This window comes from Etheostoma spectabile, chromosome 9 (assembly GCF_008692095.1).
Source record: "Etheostoma spectabile isolate EspeVRDwgs_2016 chromosome 9, UIUC_Espe_1.0, whole genome shotgun sequence".
Taxonomy (NCBI): Eukaryota; Metazoa; Chordata; class Actinopteri; order Perciformes; family Percidae; genus Etheostoma; species Etheostoma spectabile.
This window is the reverse complement of record NC_045741.1, coordinates 20,380,665-20,399,356: the sequence shown is the minus strand read 5'-3', so window position 1 is coordinate 20,399,356 and position 18,692 is coordinate 20,380,665. Positions and strand designations below refer to the sequence as shown.

General features: G+C 39.1%; 2 protein-coding genes across 2 annotated transcripts in view; both read left to right on the top strand.

Annotated features, from left to right (window-relative positions):
- clcc1 (chloride channel CLIC-like 1) overlaps positions 1–9,392 on the top strand; it is a 26,430-nt gene extending 17,038 nt beyond the window's left edge. Inside the window, exons 6-12 of the mRNA XM_032525878.1 lie at positions 1,297–1,437; positions 1,530–1,629; positions 1,969–2,066; positions 4,550–4,696; positions 4,786–5,361; positions 7,818–7,981; positions 8,170–9,392. Of these exons, the coding sequence (XP_032381769.1) occupies positions 1,297–1,437; positions 1,530–1,629; positions 1,969–2,066; positions 4,550–4,696; positions 4,786–5,361; positions 7,818–7,922 (1,167 nt within the window). The 3' untranslated portion in view covers positions 7,923–7,981; positions 8,170–9,392. The remainder of the gene's footprint in view (positions 1–1,296; positions 1,438–1,529; positions 1,630–1,968; positions 2,067–4,549; positions 4,697–4,785; positions 5,362–7,817; positions 7,982–8,169) is intronic.
- A 1,477-nt stretch (positions 9,393–10,869) lies between these two features.
- mcoln2 (mucolipin TRP cation channel 2) overlaps positions 10,870–18,692 on the top strand; it is a 41,520-nt gene continuing 33,697 nt past the window's right edge. The window contains exons 1-11 of the mRNA XM_032526495.1: positions 10,870–11,075; positions 11,589–11,742; positions 12,917–13,090; positions 13,764–13,920; positions 14,658–14,736; positions 14,848–14,944; positions 15,226–15,325; positions 15,930–16,042; positions 16,209–16,358; positions 17,576–17,677; positions 17,783–17,905. Coding sequence (XP_032382386.1) covers positions 11,032–11,075; positions 11,589–11,742; positions 12,917–13,090; positions 13,764–13,920; positions 14,658–14,736; positions 14,848–14,944; positions 15,226–15,325; positions 15,930–16,042; positions 16,209–16,358; positions 17,576–17,677; positions 17,783–17,905 — 1,293 coding nt within the window. The 5' untranslated portion in view covers positions 10,870–11,031. The remainder of the gene's footprint in view (positions 11,076–11,588; positions 11,743–12,916; positions 13,091–13,763; positions 13,921–14,657; positions 14,737–14,847; positions 14,945–15,225; positions 15,326–15,929; positions 16,043–16,208; positions 16,359–17,575; positions 17,678–17,782; positions 17,906–18,692) is intronic.

Here is an 18,692-nt window from a genome sequence, read left to right as displayed (position 1 = left end):
TGGAAGGAGTATCAGACCACTGAAAATCTACCACGACCTGGCCGTCACTGTAAACTTTCAGCTCAGACAAGGAGAAGACTGATCAGAGATGCAGCCAAGAGGCCCATGATCACTCTGTGAACTGCAGAGAACTACAGCTGAGTGGGAGATGTCTGTCCATAGGACAACAATCAGTCATACACTGCACAAATCTGGCCTTCATGGAGAGTGGCAAGAAGAAAGCCATTTCTCAAAGATCCATAAAAAGTCGCGTCTAAATTTTGCCACAAGCCACCTGGAGACACACCAAACTGTGGAAGAGGTGCTCTGGTCAATGAAACCAAATCGAACTTTTTGGCCACAATGCAAAACGATATGTTTGGCGTAAAAGCTACCAGCTCATCACCCTCAACACACCATCCCCACTGTCAAACTGGTGTTGGCAGCATCATGGTTTGGGCCTGCTTTTCTTCAGCAGGGACAGGAAGATGGTAAAATTGAGGGAATGGATGCAGCCTAATACAGGACCATTCTGGATGAAACATGTTGGAGTCTGCAAAAGACCTGAAACTGGACGGAGATTTATCTTCCAACAAGACAATGTCCCGAACACATACAGCAAAATCTACAAAGGAATGGTTACAAATAGTTCCAGGTGTTAAATGGCCAAGCAAAGTCCAGACCTGAATCCAATCGAGAATCTGTGGAAAGAACTGAAAACTGCTGTTCACAAACGCTCTCCATCCAACCTCACTGAGCTCGAGCTGTTTTGCAAGGAAGAATGGGCAAGAATTTCAGTCTCTCGTGTGCAAAACTGATAGAGACATACCTCAAGCACTTGCAGCTGTAATTGCAGCAAAAGGTGGCTCTACAAAGTATTAACGCAAGGGGCCCAATATTTTGCACGCACCACTTTTCGTTTTTTATTTGCTAAAAAGTTAAAATATCCAATAGATTTTGTTCCACTCAATTGTGTCCACTTGTGTGATAAAAAATAAAATTTTATATCTTTATGTTTGAAGCCTGAAATAGGTGTCAATGGAGGTTGAAAAAGTTCAAGGGGGCCGAATACTTTCGCAAGGCACTGTATATGCACACAAGTAACCGGGTCGGCTTTCTCCAGTAAACTCATGTCTTAAACATCATGTAACAACTAGAAACCTGGATTTCATAATCAAGTTTGGGATAAGAAAAAACACAAGCTACATTTCTCCTGCAGAAAGACAATTTCTTGGCCTTATGTACAGGTCAAATTGTATTCAAAAATTGTAATTCTCAAATTTTATTCTAATTTTTTTTTGTCTGTTTGTGTTCCAGATTGGGCTGGGTGTTCTGGTCATAGAGGCCATCATATGCACTCAGCTGTGGTCAATAGTGTCCTGGTTCATGCAGTTCACTAGACTGTTTACTGTCTGCTTCTTTGTCAGTATTATCTGGAACTGGTTTTATCTGTACAAGGTGAAATTTCCTTGCTGTGCTTTAAATGCCATTCAGTGCTTTTGTTTAGATAAGTTTGTAATACTATTAAAGGTTTCTGTTTTTTTTCCCAGATTGCTTTTGCTGAGCACCAAAGAAACCTAGCGAAGATGGATGATGCCTACGAAAAATGTACTGGAGTGAAGAAAATTGACTGGAGTGATAGCTTAAAAGGTTTGAGCTAATTATGTATGTATGTATGTATGTATGTATGTATGTATGTATGTATTTACGTACGTACGTACGTACGTACCTATCTTGTGAGGCTTTCTGCTGATCAATATATGGGACCATTTACCACTACTGCCCCATGCACATCAGTCAAACGTTGCATTGTGTTTTTTTTTTTTTTAACGTCACCGCTACCCCCTTGGAGTTGGGTTGGGCACGCCTTTGCCCAACTCCGGAGATAGTCCATCTCAGGCCCAGCTCGGCGTGTTTGAACTGGTAATGCAGGACTTTGTTTAACTCGCCTGGCCAAAAGTGCTACTGTTTTTTGTCGTGTTTTTGCAGAGTGGTTCAGAAGCACCTGGACTCTTCAAGATGACCCTTGTAAGAAATACTTTGAAGCCCTCTTGGTCAACCCCATTCTGATGGTACCTCCAACCAAGGTATGTAGGTCACTATGATGGCATATATACAGTGAGGAAAATAAGTATTTGAACACCCTGTTACTTTGCAAGTTCTCCCACTTAGAAATCATGGAGGGGTCTGAAATTGTCATCGTAGGTGCATGTCCACTGTGAGAGACATAATCTAAAAAACAAATTCCAGAAATCACAATGTATGATATTTGAACTATTTATTTGTATGATACAGCTGCAAATAAGTATTTAAACACCTGTCTATCAGCTAGAATTCTGACCCTCAAAGACCTGTTAGTCTGCCTTCAAAATGTCCACCTCCACTCCATTTATTATCCTAAATTAGATGCACCTGAGGTCCTTAGCTGCATAAAGACACCTGTCCACCCCATACAATCAGTAAGAATCCAACTACTAACATGGCCAAGACCAAAGACCTGTCCAAAGATACTAGAGACAAAATTGTACACCTCCACAAGGCTGGAAAGGGCTACGGGGAAATTGCCAAGCAGCTTTGTGAAAAAAGGTCCTCTGTTGGAGCAATCATTAGAAAATGGAAGAAGCTAAACATGACTGTCAATCTCCCTCAGACTGGGGCTCCATGCAAGATCTCACCTCGTGGGGTCCAAATGATCCTAAGAAAGGTAAGAAATCAGCCCAGAACTACACAGAAGGAGCTGGTCAATAACCTGAAAAGAGCTGGGACCACAGTTTCCAAGGTTACTGTTGGGAATACACTAGAGACGTCATGGTTTGAAATCATGCATGGTTCGGAAGGTTCCCCTGCTTAAACCAGCATATGTCAAGGCCCGTCTTAAGTTTGCCAATGACCATTTGGATGATCCAGAGGAGTCATGGGAGAAAGTCATGTGGTCAGATGAGACCAAAATAGAACTTTTTGGTCATAATTCCACTAACCGTGTTTGGAGGAAGAAGAATGATGAGTACCATCCCAAGAACACCATCCCTATTGTGAAGCATGGGGGTGGTAGCATCATGCTTTGGGGGTGTTTTTCTGCTCATGGGACAGGGCGATTGCACTGTATTAAGGAGAGGATGACCGGTGCCATGTATTGCGAGATTTTGGGGAACAACCTCCTTCCCTCAGTTAGAGCATTGAAAATGGGTCGAGGCTGGGTCTTCCAACATGACGACAACCCAAAGCACACAGCCAGGATAATCATGGAGTGGCTTTGTAAGAAGCATATCAAGGTTCTGGCGTAGCCTAGCCAGTCTCCAGACCTAAACCCAATAGATAATCTTTGGAGGGAGCTCACACCCCCTGTTTCTCAGCGACAGCCCAGGAACCTGACTGATCTAGAGAAGATCTGTGTGGAGGAGTGGGCCAAAATCCCTTCTGCAGTGTGTGCAAACCTGGTGAAAAACTACAGGAAACGTTTGACCTCTGTAATCGCAAACAAAGGCTACTGACCAATATTAACATTGATTTTCTCAGGTGTTCCAATACTTATTTGCAGCTGTATCATACAAATAAATAGTTAAAAAAAATCATACATGTGATGTTCGGATTATTTTTTTTTTAGTTATGTCTCTCACAGTGGACATGCACTTACGATGACAATTTCAGACCCCTCCATGATTTCTAAGTGGGAGAACTTGCAAAATAGCACGGTGTTCAAATACTTATTTTCCTCACTGTATGTTGTTGATGAGTGCCTTAGTAACTGATATGTAACCTGTATGAAAGCGGATAAAAGAACAATGAAGATATGGTGCGTCTCATTTCCTTCCAGATTGCTTCTCTGGTTGTTTTATTAAACGACTCAAAATCATGTAAACGTAACACATTTCTGTTCTAATCATTTCACTTCTTTGGCTAAGTTCACTAAAGTGACCAACAATTCGGGTGTAGAGGCGACATCGGCATCAACGGGTTGCTGCGCTCGGCTGCGCTTTGGTGGCCGCCTCTATGTTGAATGTAAACAAGAAGCTGCTTGGTCGCTTCTCTATTGTCATTGTGTTAAACCTGCCAATAGCCCGGCAGGTAGATAAGACAGTTTGTGATTGGTTCCCACAAAATTGTTAATTGAAGCAGGAGAATTAAACGTTCAGGTTTCCAGACTGAGCTGCAGGGCGTAATCAAATCGGCAGCAGAGTGGGCGGGGTTAACCCTGTCTAGCACTTAGCAGAATTTATCAAACTTCTGAGAACACAAATCTGCAAACGTTCATGAATAAAATAAATTAACAATTTTAACAATAGTGGTGCTGCACACAGTATCAACCAGCAACATTTCTTTATTTTAGATCTGAAGAAAATGGAACACTTGGAACACAAAAAGTGGATCTTCACTTCTGCCCTGAATGAAAAATAAATTAAAAAATAAAAATCGTTCCATGCTCATTATGTAAAAAATACCAAAAACCGGCTGATTAATCGGTCGACTTCTACATTCAACATTAAGAGTCGTCCTAAAGTTGAGTATTTAAAAATTGGTATCAGTTTTAAATATCTTAAATATCTATCTAAAAACGTCCCTCTCTGTTTAGGCATTCGCAGTTACCATCACAACAGTAATCACAGAGCCGCTGAAGCATGTCGGACAGGGGATCAGTGAATTCCTTGTAGCCCTCCTCAAAGATCTTCCAGTTACCCTGCAAATCCCAGTTCTCTTCACTATCGTGATCGCCATTGTGGTAAGGACTCTTTACACTCGCACACTACGCAAATAAATAATATCGGACAGTGTTTCTCTATACTGCATTTTTATTTAACTCCTCTACAGGTATGCATGTATGGAAGTGTGCAGGCATCCTTCCGGTATGGCATCGCTGCACCTTTCCAGCGCCCTCGAAGGGATCCACCTCCTCCACCGCTGGAGCACATCCAGGAAATCGAGGACGGTGACCACTTAGCAAGAGGGGACGCACCACAACATGCCCCAAGGCACAGAGTTGATGATGACAGATTACAAATAAACCAGGTTCGTCAGAGACGGCCTAACAGACCCAGGGAAGAGCCAGCCAAAGTGGTTGTGGAGACACTACGCACTGCCGAGCCGCCCTACAGTGAGGATGAGACAGATGTTATGCGGCGCGAGGCGGAGCAGAATTCCTCCGCTGAGTCAGATCCAGAAACCCTGCAGGAGACACAAGAGGATGTGGAAGGAGAGAGCGGTAGCAGTGTTGCTGCTAACTCAACCCAAACGAAAACTAAACCCACTGAATCAGATTCATCTCCATCAAAGACTAAACCTCAGAAAGGGAATGAAAAGCTTTCTCAAGATAAGCAACACAGCAGGGACAGTGCAGCACCCAAACCTCAGCCAGCAGGAAGGTGGCCCTCACAGCCTGATGTTCAGGTGAGTTATTTTTAAAATACATTTACTAAACTATATACGATTTATTTTAAAGGTGCCCTGCCACACAAAACAGTTTTTACTTGCATTTTTTGAAACCATATGTGTGAATGTGAAAATGAACTGCTACCTCCTGTCAGCGCTAGCCACTAAAAAGAAAAAAAGGAGAAATCAGGCCTATAGGGCTGTAATCTCCCAGTCGTCTAGTCGATTTATTGGTCGATACGTTCTGGCTCGACCAAAATTCTGATTGGTCAATTTTTTGCCGTGTTATTTAATCAGGTGGAAGCATAGTCTATGGGTGGGAAGCACTAATTGCTAATGGGGGTGTTTTCAGAACATCCCTGTTTCACAGGTAACAGTCTGTCTTCAGAACACGAGTGGCATTTTAGTGCAAAAATAATTAGGTAAAAAACGATTCATTATACTGCAAATAGCCTACAAGGACAAGTACAGCAGGACAGTACAGTTATTTAATCTTGCATTTTTTTTCCATCCCTTCACGCCCCTCTGCACTCCCCCCAGTCGATTTTTAGTCGAAAATTCCACGACTTCGGTCGACCAAGAGTTTCTTTGGTTGATTACAGCCCTACAGGCCAATCACAACAGCTGGTCATTCTGATGTCATGTTGCCTGAGCTCATTACTATTCATAAGCTCATCCAGGCAAGATAGCCAGGCTCTCAATGGCTAACGTTTAGCCATTGAATATTAATATGAACTGGTACAAATGGAGCTGAGTCTTCCTGCAGGCTTTCTATACCACGCTAGAATGGCTTAAAACAAGGTAACCAAGGTATTGTTTTCACAAAAAATGTTACAGAGTCCATGGTAGAACTTCAGACATTACCACAAAGTAATTAAATAGGTGTGGCAGGGCAGCTTTAATAATACCTGACTTTAGACATACAATAGTGCTTCTTAAATGAGATGTAAACTTTAAGGTACACTGTCATGTTTTAATGCTTCAGCGTTGCACTAATGGGATGGTGAATATTCACATGAGTATTAAATAAATAGATCATATTTTTCTGTTGATAGCTGTAAAGCTTGTCTTGTGCTTGTAAATGTGTTTATGCACCCGCGGATGGATGTTATAGTTTAATATGTATATTTATTTGCTGCCATAACTCTTAAATAACAAAAATCGTGTGTGAAGTGGATTTTAACTAGGATGCCATGGCAACTGGAACTAGATGATATCCAGAAGCGCATGAAATAAATCTTTGATTCAAACTTTAGTTAACTAGTTTTAGCAATTAAATCACTTTTCTCTGTAACCAGAAATTTAGCTTTTTTTCCTCCTCCCTCCTATGAGTTTAGTCATGGTCATAAATGTGACATTTGTGAACGATTAATACTATTTTATTATTTTGTAGGTATGTACTGAATCATAGTTTATTTTTATTTTTTTTACATTTCAAAGCTTTTATTGAGGTTTTGGAATAAAGCTTTGAATGTCTGTCTTTGTCACCCTACCATTCTTTAATGAATATAACTCGTCAGTTTTGTCAACGTAAATTCCACGTAGTGTGTGTAAAGATGGACGACGCGTCTCTCCTTCCTCGCACTGTACAAAAGTGAAGCCAAAATACCAGAGTCTGCGCGGTAGTGATTGGGCAGGGGAGCCGCGGTATCAAAGCCCCGGCCGTACGCCCGCTCAACCAATCATGAGTTAGTCACAGCTGTCAATCATGAGGTTTCACCCCACTTTCGTTTGGAATTAAATAACTAGTAACTGTTGTAGTTTGGTCCACGTACCATCCGCTAACATGGGGGAGGGTGTGATTTATGATGTATACCTCAGCCAGCCCGGGGATGATTGAGATGTTTATACAGTTTATGAATAAACCCCTGATAATTGTGTATTAAATATGTAGGCAGCAGGCTAATGCAAAATGGCATAAAATAATAATCAAGCTCTTAGACTTATAGCAACATTATGCTACGACAGAAACAACGCTCTGGAGTTATTGGAAAAGTTTGAAAGCAAGTTGAAAACAATCCTAAGCAGCACCCACTTTAATCTAATTATCCAAATAGTAATAATAATAATATTAGAGTAGCCTAATCTGTATTTGCAACTGTGCAGAAATACCAACTTTGAACAGAATAGACGAGCAAAAAACTTGCGCAAAATTTTAATGTTTGCATTACTAATGAAGCTTCGAACTATTCATCACAGCCCTATAGCTTCCTTAGCAACAAATAAAGAGGTAGCATTTTACTGCATAGGAGTAGATTTAGTTCATGAATTTTCATTGCCATTTGAAGGGTTTTAGCAGCAAATAACCTAACCTTTCTAAAATGTAATGCAACTAAATGTCTAATGTATTGATTGAAATCTCTAAATATAATATACTTTGGTTTAAGAATGTACTATTTGCTGCTACAAGACATTTTCATTTAAGCATGTAAGCTCATTTTTAAACATCTCTGATGTAAACCCCTTCACTACAGGACCTGCAGGTCTCCGCAGAAGACAGGACCTCCTCTGTCTCACTGCCGTCCATTGAAACTGTCGGAGTTCCTGTTCAGGAGACATCTGCAACATCAGTGGAGTAGGCACCTTCTCCATAGGTCAAAGCTGAAAGCATAGATGCAAAGTGATGCAAAGAAGACTTCTGCCCTTCTCAAAGTACCGGAGAGGAGGAGAGAAGCCGTTAAGAGATCAACAACTTCTGCATTTCCCCTTCTCTGGTCAAAAACGTAGAAAAAAAGTCAAAAGATTTTGACCAGAGAAGGGAAGAAGCAGTTACAGGTCAACTGCATTTTCCCTTCTCTGGTGAATGCCACTTTGGGGTGGTTCACCAATAACTGACTCCCAGTGTTTAAATGTGCACAAACAACATTTGAGAGGTAACCCAGTGGAGAAAGCAGCCCAGTTTTGCCAACTAACTTTATCTTTCTGCCCTGCGGTGCACTGAATGTGCCTTTCCCTGAGCAGAGTCAACAATACACTTTAGTGAATGTGCTCATTATTTCATGATGATTTCGGTTTGCTGTATTTCCTCAGTTAGAGCCAGATGTTTGATAAACCGCACAGCAGCCACGATGAAATAGGTATCAGGAAAAGGGAACAGATTTTGTTAAAAATATCATTGATTACTTGATCAGGTGTTTCTGATCTTCTCCTAGTTTCACTGCAATGATAACAAAATTACAATGAAGTTAGAATGTTTTACATTTTGGAAATTAAATATGCATTTGGGTTTTGTAATTTAAAAGGGTTAAAATAAATGTATTTATTGATGCTGTATTTTTACAATAATATTTGTTTTTATTTTATTAGCAATTTTGTATATAGAGGGCTTGAAATAGGGATTCTAAAGTCATTTTGGTGGGCTGGAGTGCTCCATTCTCTCATTTTCTATTGGATGGGGCAAACTGCTTGTAAAACCTGACAGGATTACTGAAGGCATGAGTGGCTGTAGTGGAATTCATATATATTTGTATATTAAAAATGAAAATGTCTTGTAGCAACCTGTTCTGAAAGAATGAAATGTAAATGTTAATACTGAATTAGGTAGCAATACTTCAAGCTCCACCAGTCAATCCTTCAGCTCATGGTTTTGGCTTTCAGGCCCAAAAGTTTACTGAACCAAACGGAAGACAGACAGCAGCATTTGGCGGTTAAGGAGTCAGATATTTATCTCAGGAGTTAGTGAAGAATTGATTGGATTTTAATTCAAACATGTTAAAAACCAACTAAATGGCAAAAGAGAGTTAATATTGGACTTATGTACAACAGGTGGACAGAAACATGAGTCCAAATGAAGGACAATGTTGCGTAGTGTGTCTGCTGGATGTGTAAATAGGCAGCTGCTGCTAAAACATTCACTACATCAACTTGACAATGTAATCCTCTATCCATGTTGTGCAGTTTATTTTTACTACCACCAAATGGTAATCTGTATGTGTACATGTTTCATTTTAGTGGCCAAATGTCATTGCAGGTGTGTGACATTTTTAAGAAGTAAATCTTATAAATGGGTAATAATCAATTACAAATAAAATGTTGTTACAATGAATTTGTTGCTGTATCCAGTGTGAAGCGATTGGATTGTGACAGCCATGGCCCGAGGCATTATGTTTTCAGGTTGTCTGTCTGCACATGCGTCTGTCCCATTCTGTTTCCTTTTTTATTTTATATAAAGATAATTATTTGGGCATTTTATGACTTTATTTGAAAGGGGGAGTCTTTAAAGGGGAGAGAGAGGGGCAATGATTTGCAGCAAGGGGCCGCTGCGTAGAGCGCCGAGCTTCTGTACATGGGGCGCATGCTCAACCAGGTCCCATTCTTATAAACGCAATATCTTGGGACCCCCTGAAGGGAATTTTTTTCAAATTTGGCACAAATGTCCCTTTGGACCCAAGGATGAACTGATTAGATTTGGGTGGTTAAAGCTATGGTGTGTAGTTTCTGTCGCCCCATGAGGAATTTAAAGTAATGACAACAAAACTGTCTGCTCACCGTGCCCACTCCTCCACGCGGTCGCTGGTGGCCAAGAAGAACAAGGAGGATTAAAAAAACATGATGGACTTTTAAGAGGTAAGCTAATTATCTTCACTCAAGTTTCTGTGCGCGAAAGTCGCTTGACATGATTTTCTGAACATAGCGATTCTGAGAAATAAAGAGAGTTGTGGAGCTATTAGTCTTAATTAACTTTGTAGCAACTCATTTGGCAATGGCTAGAATGTAATGAATATACATTAAAGGTACCATGGCACATACTGAGGAAATCTTGTTGTGGGACTGGCTCCAGTGGCTGTAATTCTGCACCAAGGCTCAATTTTGGGAAAGAGACTTTATACATGGTATTAGGGGACCACTAGACCTATATAAAAGCACCCAAAGACCACAATGTCATAGGGCCTTTAATATCAAAAAGTTATGCACTAAAGCTTTAATGGTCAAGGTCACTGTGACTTAACAAATCGTGTTTTGGCAATGACATCTAAATCTCTAGGTCAGGTCACAGGCCGCACTTCTACTGAAAAAATGAAGATGCTGCGTATCCACTCTTCCATGTTGCCCCAAACAGATGTAAGTCAAAACCCCATCTGAGGCGTGTTTTTGTTTAGATTTGATTGGATTGTGTCAGTGGTGTTACTTAACATTGTGGACAGGACTGTAGCAACCACTGAGGTCATATCCTTGGTACTTTTCTGGAGTTTTAGCACCCATGCGGGAGTTTATACGTCATAATTAAAACATATGGTGGATATTACGGGCTGATTCCAGTAGTTTTTAGACTAGACCCTTTAAACATGACTCCCTTTTAGGCCGTCAAAATAAAAGCTTTTCCCCACCAAAATTGTATTCTTAAAATAAATGAAACATTAAAAAAAAAAAAATTAGAACTTTTATGAGAAACGTTAGTGTAATCATTATGTAATCACGACAATAATTTAAAAACAGTACAAGCATCTTAATGTTTTATCTTTTATTTTTTTGTACCGTTGGAACCATTTCGATCCACTCGGGGACTCCTGGTGGCTCACGGGCCCTAGATTGGAAACCTTTGCGCCGCCTGAAACTCATTTCCTGATTGGCTGACTGGAAGGTGCGTGGTGTCACAGAAAACACAGCAGACTTCTCTCTGCTGTAAGTGTCTGTCTGTTTGACAACTACATACTCGATTAGGTGCGGTGTCCACGTGGATAATCAATAATGGAATTATTGGTTCGATATCTGGACCGGAGCAATTCAGTTAGGTAAGGGGGCATGTTTTAGACAAGTATTAAATAGTATAAAATTGATGTTTCTGAAATTTAATTAGTAGGTTATTTAAAAACAGCGGATTTAGTTGCCAGAATGAACATACAGCCTGTTTACATGTTGCCTGGAAGAATGAGAGGACCAGGCACATTGAACACGGAAAAGAATTGTATAATGAGTAGCTAACTTAAAAAAAAAAAACCTCCATTAATTTTCCACAACTGTAACTTTTGTACTCAGGGGAGCTTGTGGGCGACACACTGTTGGGAAAACATTGAAGGTGCACTCCCTGAGCTAACCTTGGACTTAAACCCAGGCAGCATGAATGCAGGCAGTGTATTTCAGTTCATGCCGTCCTTCCTGTCAGAGAAGGCTATTGCTCAAATTATCATGAAATATCTGCTTTCACTTCTGTTTTTTTTTTTTTTTATCCCCAGTGCTGTATCCTGGCCTTTTCATACTTTTTATTTTTTATTTTATTTTTTTACTTTGTGTAACTTTTGTTTCAGCTCTGTCTCAACCCAAGACATTATCAAAGAGGAGAACCTGAGAGATGACCTGAACTATTACTTCATGAACCCGTGTGAAAAGTACCGGGCCCGAGGACAATTACCCTGGAAACTTGGGGTGCAGATTCTGAAAATTGTCATGATCACCACACAAGTATGTACAGTTGGGGTTGATGTTAATGTAGATTAGGAAAGAAGAGCCACCCAGAAACATGCTTCCTAGAGCTGGAACTGTAATCTGTCCAAGGCATGTAGACTGCTGCAGTAAATGGTTATGAATTAAGTGTTGAGGACTTATATGGACACATTTTGACACACAGGGTCCTACATAATCTGAGTTTCTGTTTCTTTTCAAATGGAAGATGATGACAGGAGTGAACCCCTCTGAATCTTGCTCTTCTTGCTGCTATAAAGCTTGAATTGGTAGTTATTTGGTCTGAAGTTGCACTAGAAAATGATTTTGTTGTTTCAGTAGTGGACAAAAGTTAACAAAAACAAAACAGAAAATTAATCAATATTTGACTTAAGCTATAAAGATACTTCTATAAAAGTTACTAGCTAGGACATAAGTTCTTACGTAATCTTGCTGAGAAGACATCTGTGTAGTAAGTGAAGAAATTGGAAATTACTAAATAAAATGGACAATATAATAGCAGTCCATAATGATTTAACCCTTGTGTTGTCTTCCAGTCAAAATTGAAAATCAACCCTTTTTTCTTATGTTTTTGTCCCTTTTTTAAACACTTGTGACGCTTTTTTGAATGTTTGTCACTTTTTTTTGACGTTTTCAACACTACGTAACACTAACTTACTAACTTTAGTTTTACAATTATTATTTTTTTTTTTTATTGGAATTCATGGTCAATAAAGCTCATTTAGAGGAAATTTTACCTAATGTTTGAGTTAGAAAAGCAGAAATTAGGAATTATTTGGACTAAAAATGAAAGGAAAGTATGTTGATGGATAATCACAGACTGGAATATGTCAACTTATACTCAATACTATTTCAAAAGCACTTCAATTTGTTTTTTCAAATGCTATAAAATTGAATAAGACACCCCAAAATTAATGAAAGAAGAGATTTGTACTTGCCAAAGAGCGTTGTGTGGAATTAATTATGTTATTTTACAATTGGGTAAAAAGAACATTAGTATAAGAAAATGCGTCAATTTGACCCGTGGACAACATGAGGGTTAAGTAGAGTTTTGGTTTCAGAGAAAACATTTTAATGAGTTGGCTTTGAAAATATGGATTATGAATCAATGTAGTTAGTTACTTTCACCTAGTAAATACATATATGTAATTGTTCCTCGTTGTTTCCTCTGTAGCTTATCCTGTTTGGCCTCAACAACCAGCTGGTGGTGTCCTATAAGGAGGAGAACATGATGGCCCTCAAAAACCTTTTCCTGAAGGACTATGGTGGGGTGGATGAGGACGACTACAGTGTAGCTGCCTACACCCAACAAAGTGTTTATGACTGTCTGTTTTATGTCCTGGATCAGGCAAGTTGAACCCACCTTACTCACCCATACTCCCTGCTATTGCTCTTACCACTGCTTTGAAAAAGAAAGTAATGTTTCTAATCTAGGGTTCATGTCATGTGGGAGAGATAGAAGAGATGGGGAAGATTTGCATATTGACAACTTCTGTGTATTAACCCTTTGCCCATTACATATGTGTTTAATTATCTTGAACAACTCTTGCTGACATGAGGCATCTGTGTTTTGGATGTTGACATGATTGCTGCAAGTTAGAAGTTTGCATTACAGTAGAGGTTTCTCTGATATGACTTGAACGCAGCCTCAATTCTAAGGGTTAGGTTGAACTTAATTAATTTGAATATAAAATTATAATTTTTTTCAGAAACGTGAACACTGTTATGATAGTGTAGACGGGTATTAGAATAACCACATTTCTCATCTTCCATGTAAATACATAACCGGAGTAACACTCAAAACTATGATGCTAATGTTAATGGAAGAGTAGTCATTATGATATAAACTATTAGCATTTAGCTTACATTTTAGTCCTGTGGTTGCTAAGGGAACTGCTATATTTTATTCAGTTAACCAGGCTTTGTGTTTTTGTTTGATACGGCAGTTTGCAGCTTCTCTCCAACATTATGTAAATCACCCCGGTACAGTTTGTTTTACCTGAGGCTTCTGATATTTATAGTACAGTCAGTTGGGCCGACTGTCTGTTGGTTCCATTGGTTACGATGAGGATGAAGAGGGCGAGCTGCTGCCTCTCGTCATCTGTAAACAGCACTACAAGAGAGGCAGCGTGAAGCCCTCAGAGGAGGTCTATGACATAGATGCCCAGCTGGAGACCGGTGAGAGGAAACTTTATTGTTGTGCTATGGTCAATATTTTTTATTTGCTTTAGAATACCCCTATCATATTAAATATGTTGCACACATTTAATGTCACAGTACATGATGAATTGCTAAATTAGTCACCTCTAATGGTGGAAGAAGAACTCACACATTTTACTTACTAAGTAAAAGTAGCAAAACCTGGGGTGTAGAAATACTCTGTTACAAGCAAGAGTCGACACGCATTCAACATTTTACTCAAGTGAAAGCATTAGCATCAAAGTTAAAGTACCAAAGGTATGCAAAATGGCTCATTTCAGAATAATTATATTGAATCAAACTTATTGATACATTGATGTGTACATACGTAACGCTACATAAGTACTTCTTTGAGTTACTCTCCACCGTCTGTAGGTGTTTTAAAGGAATATACATTTTTTGATTTGCATGTATAAAACAGAAAAAAAAGTGAATTCAAGACACACAATGCTGTTAAGATTTTTTTTTTTATCATAGTATTGATACATATTTAATTACCAGTGAAGTTTACCTTTTAAAATGTACTGTAAAAATGTACTGTAAAAATTTTTTCTGTATGCTAGTAAATCGGTTTATTTTTTTTCTTTACCGATATCAGCATGTTAGAAACTGAATTACTAAATTATCAATATCATGAGAAACAACATACCTTTTGGGCAAATAGAGATCTCAGTGACGGTGTTCGTTTTCTCACTCATTTATCTCCTCTATTACAGTTTGTATGTCACATGAACCAAAGACTGCAAACCAATGGAAATCCCAGAATTCATCATTTTTTGACCTGGACTTTTACAGGTATACACATGCTACTATACTAGTCCAGTGTACTGTATATGACTGCAGCTAACGCACATCATTTACTTTTTCTGATCTAATGTACATAAAAATCCTTCATTTTGCTTTCAGGCTGGTTGACATCAAAATAACCTTCCAGCTGAAGGGAATTAACCTACAGACGGTGCGTTCACGGGAGTTACCTGATTGCTACTCATTTTACGTTACGGTATGGTTCAGTCATATTCTCTATATATTGTATTGCCATTATAAAATGAAGTGTGCATAAGCAGGTGAAATCCTGTTGAACAATTTAAAACTTTCCATCATTGAGAGGTGTAGTGCGGACAATTCCGTAAACCAATCTTAAAATGTTTTGAAATGTTTTTGAGCATGTAAACCACAGATAGGAGAGAAACAGAAAAGAAACTGTACAACCGTTGAAATGTATTGCCCACACAGCATTCCATGATAATACAACTACTTCTTTCCTTTGGCCTTGTCCCCTAGATAATATTTGACAACCAGTGTCACAGTGGAAAGGTGAAAATCTTCTTGGACATAGACACTCAGAGCTGTGCATGTCGAGACTGGAAGATATCTGGGACAGGTAAGGTATAGTTGTCTAACCTAATGGAGAGAAAAAATAATTTAAAACAAGTATAAACATACATAAAGGCAAAAACAGGACAGATCATGGGATTGAGAGGTGTTTGTACAATTTGGCTATTCTAGAGGGCAGACAAAAGTTAGCATGCATATGCGTATTGTAATATTTACATATGCATATTATTGAAATAAAGTTTAAAGGAATAAACTTCATGAGGAAAAGGTGTAGAATTTGTAATGTAATAAATGCATGTTATGCCATTAATATAGACACTGGTATGTAGTAGGTCAGTAGTAAATAGGTGATTCTAATTATTTTTTAAGCACCACATGTTCTGTATTTTTCTGAAAACGTATAAACAAAACTATTTGACCCCAAAAAATACAATTTCCTTTTACTGTTGACCGTTTTCCTGTAAACTTGTAGTAGTTATCAGTAATGAGTGTGAGGGAGTTATTTAAAAGATTAACCCCCCCCCACCCCCCCCCCCCCCCCCCCCCCCCCCCCCCCCCCCCCCCCCCCCACCCCACCCCCCCCCCCCCCCACACACACACACACCACAACACACACACACACACACACACACACTTTGTCTCTGTTTCAGCTCAGAAGAACACACTCTATCTTCTGGTGTTTGACGGCTTCGTCATTCTTGTTTGCCTCACCTCGGCCGTGCTGTGCACCCGCTCCATCGTGCTGGCTGTCAGGTTACTCCAGGTCAGCTGTTCAGCCTCCCACTGTACAGTATATCAATACAATATCACACATGGGAAATCAATATCTAAAATGCCAAAAACATCACATGTTCACATTAACTCAATTGATCCTGTGAGACTGTGTTGGGGGTCTTTGACAAACTGAACTTGCATTGGTGTATTTTAAGAGATTCTCCAGATTCTCCCATGAGAACTACAACCGTAAAGTGTGTGAGGATGACCAGAAGGAGTTTCTGAACGGCTGGTATGTGCTGGTCATCGTCAGCGACCTCTTGGCCATAATTGGATCCATACTAAAGATGGAAATACAAGCAAAGGTAAACTGAATCATGTACTTCTGTCTTCACGTGAAGGTTACTGTATACAGTAACGTGAAGGTTACTGTATACAGCCTAAAACTGACTTGGATTACTGTGTGTCATTTGTCAAATAAACATAAAACAAGATTAGGTAAAAAGAAAAGAATCAAACCAAAGGTTTTAAGCAGTTGGCTATCGGGATCATAGAAATGTGAAGGCTTCACCTTTGATTTTATGTCCTGTGATTTCTGTCTCAGTGTCTGGTGGACTTTGGAGATAACGGTTGTAATGTTTACACTGTAAAGACCAGTTTATTTTAACCTGACTGGCTGTCCTTTTTACATATATGTTGAGTGTTTACTCTTAGCTAGAAGTAGAAACATAACCTTTCCCTTAAATACACTCCCCCGTAACTGATGCTTTTCTTTAATAATAATGACAAAAACAACTGGATGACTCCTTGAATGAAATTTATTTTTATAAAAGCATCTGTTGGAGTTAAAGTTAACTAAAAAACTTGTTTACAAAAAATGTTAACATGTTTATGTTATTACAGTTTGCTGTTAATTTACAATTTATTAAACAAAAGGTGTTAAATATTACATTTCACTTTTGGTCTTTATTATGACAAATCTAGTTGACTCTTTCTAATTACTGCGCATGTGTTCTGTTTTGATAGAATAAATCAAAGCCCTTGTTTGGTGTGCAGTTGTGAAATTTTTTCACAGTTGAACAACATTAATTAATTTTACGTTGTATAAGGATACAAGATACTGAAATCTGGTAGCAGAGAGGAACAATGCAAATTGACTAAATGTATCTACAGCAGAGAGAAGTTTAGATTTAGACTTACAAAACTTGAATACAATGTTCTCAGCAAGGTATTGGTGTTATGAGATAAAAGCTAAATTGTCAGATTATGTCACACATGAGTTAACAGTTGATAAGATGTTCCTCTGTTGCAGTTCCACATTTTACTTTAAGCCCTAATAAAATAATCCATGCAGATCATGTCACAGTTTACCACAAATGTTACAGTAAAATCATTGATACTGGTTTGTAGCTTTAAGTTAAATTAAAGTGTAACTTGTTTTGACCCTGTTTCAACCTAGTCAGGGCACCAGAGGCTGGGGTGTGAAACAAAATGTTTGCTAATCCTTCAGGGCATTACTGAGGCCTGATTTCCAACAGTGTTTTCTCAGTGCTCTTTGTAATTGTGTTTTCCTTTCCTGTAGAGTCTGACCAGTTATGATGTATGCAGTATCTTCCTGGGAACATCTACGTTATTGGTGTGGGTCGGTGTGATCAGGTACCTGGGATACTTCCAGAAATACAATGTGAGTCTGTGAACCTAGTTCCACCCCTAGCCACCCCTAATCAAATGTTCTTTCATGATTTGTTGACCAATTACTTTTATGTCTCCATGCTTCCCGTGTGTCTAGGTGTTGATTTTAACCATGAAAGCAGCCTTCCCCAAGGTCCTGCGTTTCTGTTGCTGTGCCGGCATGATCTACCTTGGCTACACCTTCTGCGGGTGGATTGTACTGGGGCCATACCACGAGAAGGTAACTCTCTTAACTGGGTTGGTGAGAGCAGAGGATGTGGATGCCTGAGGGTCAGAGATTAGAGAAATTAATTATGGTGGGCCAGTTGCTGTTCTGAATGCCTGCACTGAATATTATTGTCAGGGTTGTGGAAATTAGGGGAACTATTAAGGCACTTTTTTTTTTTGTGTGTGACTTCGCCCCTTCCTGCAGAACTGCTGAGGCCACAAGAAAAAGGTTGCATTAGGAGTTCCCAAAAATGTAGGTTTGTACACATAAATTGGCTGAAACAGCATTCTGTGATTGAAGACAAGCAAAAAAAAACAAAAAATACCATTAATGCTCACTGGAGTCAAATTGGTCATTTGATCAAATTCACTTAATGAATACTGTGTACAAAATCTGTTGTAAATGATTCAAAATGTAAACATCCCTCACAGGTAATGAATACAGGTGTGCTGCACCACGTTTACCCTTTTTTTTTTTAAACAAATAATACGGGTGATTTATAGGTGTCATCATTACAGGTTTTATTAAAAACTTACAGTGGGCAAAACATATCAGACTTCCTGTCTGTAATTCAGCTTTTGAAATGCTGTGTCAATGTTATTTCCTGCAAATTTTAAAAAACTGAAAAAATATCTGCCCCTATACAACCACTAGATGTCAGTATGGGTCTTCTCCTTGAAACCTCAAGCTTTCTGTCTGACCACATTTTGAACATCTTAAACTGGCAGTTCTTTCCACATTCGTGCGTGTACACACACACACACACACACACACACACACACACACACACACACACACA